At 68.3% G+C, this 4,357-nt stretch overlaps 1 protein-coding gene across 1 annotated transcript in view; it reads right to left on the bottom strand.

The window, feature by feature from the left end:
- Window positions 1–4,352, bottom strand: part of SLC4A2 (solute carrier family 4 member 2) — a gene marked incomplete at its 5' end in the record, with an annotated part of 8,238 nt that extends 3,886 nt beyond the window's left edge. Inside the window, 15 exons of the mRNA XM_010726860.1 lie at window positions 5–261; window positions 343–596; window positions 1,061–1,227; window positions 1,406–1,495; window positions 1,613–1,828; window positions 1,901–2,095; window positions 2,164–2,312; window positions 2,551–2,766; window positions 2,842–3,055; window positions 3,152–3,336; window positions 3,410–3,524; window positions 3,600–3,783; window positions 3,870–4,005; window positions 4,074–4,254; window positions 4,338–4,352. Of these exons, the coding sequence (XP_010725162.1) occupies window positions 5–261; window positions 343–596; window positions 1,061–1,227; window positions 1,406–1,495; window positions 1,613–1,828; window positions 1,901–2,095; window positions 2,164–2,312; window positions 2,551–2,766; window positions 2,842–3,055; window positions 3,152–3,336; window positions 3,410–3,524; window positions 3,600–3,783; window positions 3,870–4,005; window positions 4,074–4,254; window positions 4,338–4,352 (2,574 nt within the window). The remainder of the gene's footprint in view (window positions 1–4; window positions 262–342; window positions 597–1,060; window positions 1,228–1,405; window positions 1,496–1,612; window positions 1,829–1,900; window positions 2,096–2,163; window positions 2,313–2,550; window positions 2,767–2,841; window positions 3,056–3,151; window positions 3,337–3,409; window positions 3,525–3,599; window positions 3,784–3,869; window positions 4,006–4,073; window positions 4,255–4,337) is intronic.
- Window positions 4,353–4,357: the final 5 nt, after the last annotated feature.

Here is a 4,357-nt window from a genome sequence, read left to right as displayed (position 1 = left end):
CAGCCCCGCTGCAGCCCCGGGTGAGGCTCCGGCACCCCCCGGGCAGGGCACGGCCTCTCCCACCCCCGGAACGGCCCCGGGACCCTCCGACCTTTTTGACATAGGGGACATCGGGGTGGTGCTTGGGGGGCATCAGCAGCAGCTGCAGGCGCTCGTAGAACTGGATGCCGTTCAGGGAGGTGACGCCCATATAGAGGAAGATCCCGAAGAGCACAGCCAGGGGGATCTGGCGCAGCAGCTCCCCGATGACGATGGACAGCCCTAAGGACGGGGGGGGGGTCAGCAGTGGCGTGCGAGGAGGAAACGCCGGAGCCCCACGGCCACGTCCCGGCAGGCACCTACCGACGAGCACGGCCACCAGCAGCCCGGTGACGCGCTGCTCCTTCACCTCCTGGATCTTGGGTTTGTCCCCCGGTGCCACCGCCTTGCTCATGACGGTGAGGGCGTTGGCGTGCGTGACGGAGCGCACGGTGGCGGCGGCGAGCCAGGGCAGCCCGAAGAGAGCAAAGAATCCTCCCATGGCCACGATGAGCAGCAGGTCGAGGTGGAACCCGGAGCCCTTCTGCAGCATCCGCTCCTTCTTGCTGATGATCAGCCTGGGCACAAGGGCGGACCGTTGGCAGCGCTCGGCTCAGCACGGGTGGGCACGGCTCAGCATGGCACGGCACGGCACAGCTTAGAATGGCTCAGCATGGCATAGCTTAAGATGGCATGGCACAGTTTGGCAAGGGTCAGCACGGTATGGCATGGCACGCGTTGTCCTGACATGGAATGGCACAGTTTGGCAAGGCTCAGCACTATGAGGCATGGCTTGGTAGCGCACAGCACAGCGTGGCCCAGGCGGGCATGGCTCAGCATGACATGGCATGGGGCAGTTTGGCACGGCGCAGCACAGCACGGCACGGTAGAGCAGAGCATGGCACAGCACAGCTTGGAATGGCTCAGCGTAGCTCAGCACAGCACAGTTTGGCCCAACGAGCGCAGCACGGCACGGCACAGCTCAGCTCGGCACGGCGCTCCCAGCCCTGTGCACGTCCCAGCCCGGCCCCGCTGCGCTCACGTGGTGATCTGCGTCTCCATGAAGATGAGGATGAAGACGAGGACGGCGGGGAGGCCGCTGGCCACCATCATCCACACCGGGAAGTCGCTCCTCTCGCCCAGCGGGTTGATCACCCAGCCCCGCTTATCGGGGGCCGTCACCGAGAAGCCGCTGGGCACGCTCAGCTTCTGCGGGGGCACGGGACGCTGTAGGGTCACCGGCTCCCACGGGGAGAGGGCTGCCCCCATCCCACACTGGGGACCCTAGCAGGGCCCAACCCAAAGGGCTCCAGGCAGAGAGAGCCAGATACCGGGGTCAGCATCCCCTGAGGGGCAGGGGGAGCGCGTGGGGGTCCTGGGCGCTGACCTGCGTGTAGGTGTCGCGGATGCTGTAGTCCACCAGAACCATCACCAGGATGGCGATGGGCACCCCGAAGTCCCCGATCAGGCGCCGGATCTGTTGGAAGGATGGAATCAGCCCGGCCCCAAATTCCCCGACCGCCCTTGGGCTCACTGTGCCCCCAAAGCCGGGCTCACCCCGTGCCCACGCCGCCGTCCCGCCTGCCCCACGCACCCGTCCAGGGAAGAAGCGGCTGTTCTTGAACTTGCGCAGGAAGAAGGCGATGAAGAAGGTGCCGGCCATGAGCACCAGGGAGAGCAGCGCCGTGTTGGGCTGCCCCGTCACCTTGGTGGCCCCGCGCTGTGCCGTGCCGTTGGGTGCCGCGGTGCCGTTGCTCCACGCGGTGCCGTTGGGCTGAGCGCAGCCGTGCAGGGGGTGCTCCTGGAAGATCTGTGCAGTGCGGGGCGTCAGGGGCATCCCAGCCCCACGGCACCCACGGCACCCACGGCACCCACAGCTCACCTTGCCCAGCTTGGAGAAGGTCTCGTAGATGAAGATGAGGGAGATGAGGAAGGCAAAGATCTCCTGGGTGAAGCGCGAGACGAAGCGCACCAGGAAGCTGCCCTCGCAGGCCACCATCAGGAGCACGATCAGGATGAGCCAGAAGCCGATCCACACGCGCCCCACCAGGTACTCCAGCCCGTTGGACGTGCAGAACTGCAGCACAGATGGGGTGAGCGGGGGTGGCCACAGGGACCCCACAGCCGGGAGCAGCCCCTGCCCACCGTGAAGAAGGCCTCCTCGAAGACGAGCAGCGGCCCCGAGAAGCCAATGACGAGCAGGGGCTGCGCACCCAGCAGGCAGAACAGCACGCCCTGCAGCGACGTGGAGATGATCAGCTCTGACACCCCGATCAGGTCGTGCGTCTTCTCCCCTGCGGAAAGTATGGGGTCAGGAAAGGCCCGTGGGGTTGGGCCAAGGCCCCTCACTACGCACCACGCTCCTCCGGCCCACAGAGCGCTCTGCACAGCTCCCACAAGGCGCCCTGCTCCATCCCGTGCAGCACGCCGCTTTGTGCCCACGCAGTGCACCGCCATCCCATCCCCACGCGCAGCACTGCTCTGTTCCCATGCAGCACTGCCCCATGCGGATACACCCCACACGGTGCTCACCCAGCAGCCCCCCGAAGGTGATGGCCGGGGACAGCGCGGCGAAGTAGATGAAGATGACGGCGGCGATGCACTGCGGGTTCAGGGCGTCCCTGAAGTCGCTCAGGTAATGGGGGTATCGGCGCCGCACGTCCCGGATCAGCCCCCCGAAGGGCCGCCCCGTGCGCCGCAGGGGATCGTCCTCATCCTCATCCTCAGCCACCTTCAGCTTCAGCAGCGCTGCACCCGGATGGATGGACAGATGGACGGTCGGCCCCGGCCACCCCGCGCCCACTCCGCTGTGCCCCAGCCCACCTTTCTCCTCGGGGGATTTGGGCTCCAGCAGCAGCCTCCTCTCCTGCTCCTCGCGTTTCTTCAGCATCTCACGCTGGAAGTGTGCGACGCTGCGCAGCAGCTCCTCGCCCTGCACCTCGGAGGGCGGCAGCACCACGCTGCAGTCCAGGAACTCGTTGATGGCCGTCAGCAGGTCGTGCCGGTCGTCCGCCAGGTAGGCGGCCTCGTGGAATTGCTGCGGGCAGCGGGGTCAGGGCGGGCTGCCGGGCACCGGCGGCCAGGGGCACGGGGATGGGAGCGGGGCTGCGGGCAGGCAGGCAGTGGCACCCACCTTGTCGGACATGAGGGTGGAGATGGAGCGCCCGATCTCATGGTAATCCATGTGGGTGCTGCTAGGACCCAGCAGCACGAAGAGGAAGCGCACGGGGACGGGCACCTCCAGCACCGAGTCCAGCTCCACCGCCTCCTGCAGCCGCACGAAGGCCATGGTGGGCTGGTCCAGGAACTCCACGCAGCCTGCGGGGCGCAGCGCTCAGCACGAGGCTCCACGGGGTGCACAGCACACAGCCCCCCCGCCACCCCTCCGTACCCACGAGCACCACGGTGGCCTCGGCGTTGTCAGGGATTTTCTCCAGCAGCTTCAGCTCGTGCTTGGACTTGGAGCGGGTGATGCCGGCGGGGGGCGCGGGGGTCGGGACCTCACGCTGCGGGCACAGGGTCAGCGCCGCCCGAGGATGAGGAGTGGCAGAGGGGGGGGAGGGGGAGGAAGGGCTGCTCACCTCCCGCTCCACGTCCACGCGCGCGTCGTGTTCGGCACCGTGCCCGGCGATGAGGGGCTCGGTGACGGCCGGCTCACCGCCCTCACCCACGTGGTTGGTGCTGTGGTGGTGCACCAGCAGCGAGCCCAGGCTGCCGGCTGAGATGTTCCGGGGGAACGAGAACTCCTTCTCGTCGCTCGGGTGGCTGCAGACGGGCACGGAGCTGGGTGTGGAAGCCACGTGCCCGGGCCGGAGCCTCCCGGCGCCGCGCAGCCCCGGCAGCGCACCCACCTGTGCTTGAGCAGCAGCGCACGCAGCACGTTGGCGCGGTCCTCAGCCCGGATCTGGTCGGTGATGACCATCTGCTCCACCACCTGGTGGGCCACGCCCGGCAGCGTCTTCTGGTCCAGATCCAGCAGCACGGCGCCTGGGGGGCAGCGGGCTGAGCCGGGGACCCCCCTGAGCGCAGCCCCCGGGGTCGCCCCCGCGCCGTACCGTGGGACAGCGTCTTGCGCAGCTCCAGCAGGCTGCGGAAGGACAGCGAGGCCACGTGAGGTTTCCCCCAGCGGTCCGTCTCCTCCTCCACGTCCTCCTCAAACTTGATCCAGCGCGCCGTCTCCTTCCACTGCAGCTCCTGGTTCTTGTCCAGCACCAGCTCGTTCAGCTCCACGAACACCTGCGGCGGCGCGGTTCGGTGGGTGCCCCAGAGCACGACGCGGGGCGGCCCCCCCCCGGGACCCCCATCCCGGTACAACCCACCTCGTGGGGCTGCCGGTCCG

Source organism: Meleagris gallopavo, unplaced genomic scaffold, assembly GCF_000146605.3.
Source record: "Meleagris gallopavo isolate NT-WF06-2002-E0010 breed Aviagen turkey brand Nicholas breeding stock unplaced genomic scaffold, Turkey_5.1 ChrUn_random_7180001858595, whole genome shotgun sequence".
Lineage (NCBI taxonomy): Eukaryota > Metazoa > Chordata > Aves > Galliformes > Phasianidae > Meleagris > Meleagris gallopavo.
This window is presented reverse-complemented; position numbering and strand designations above follow the sequence as displayed.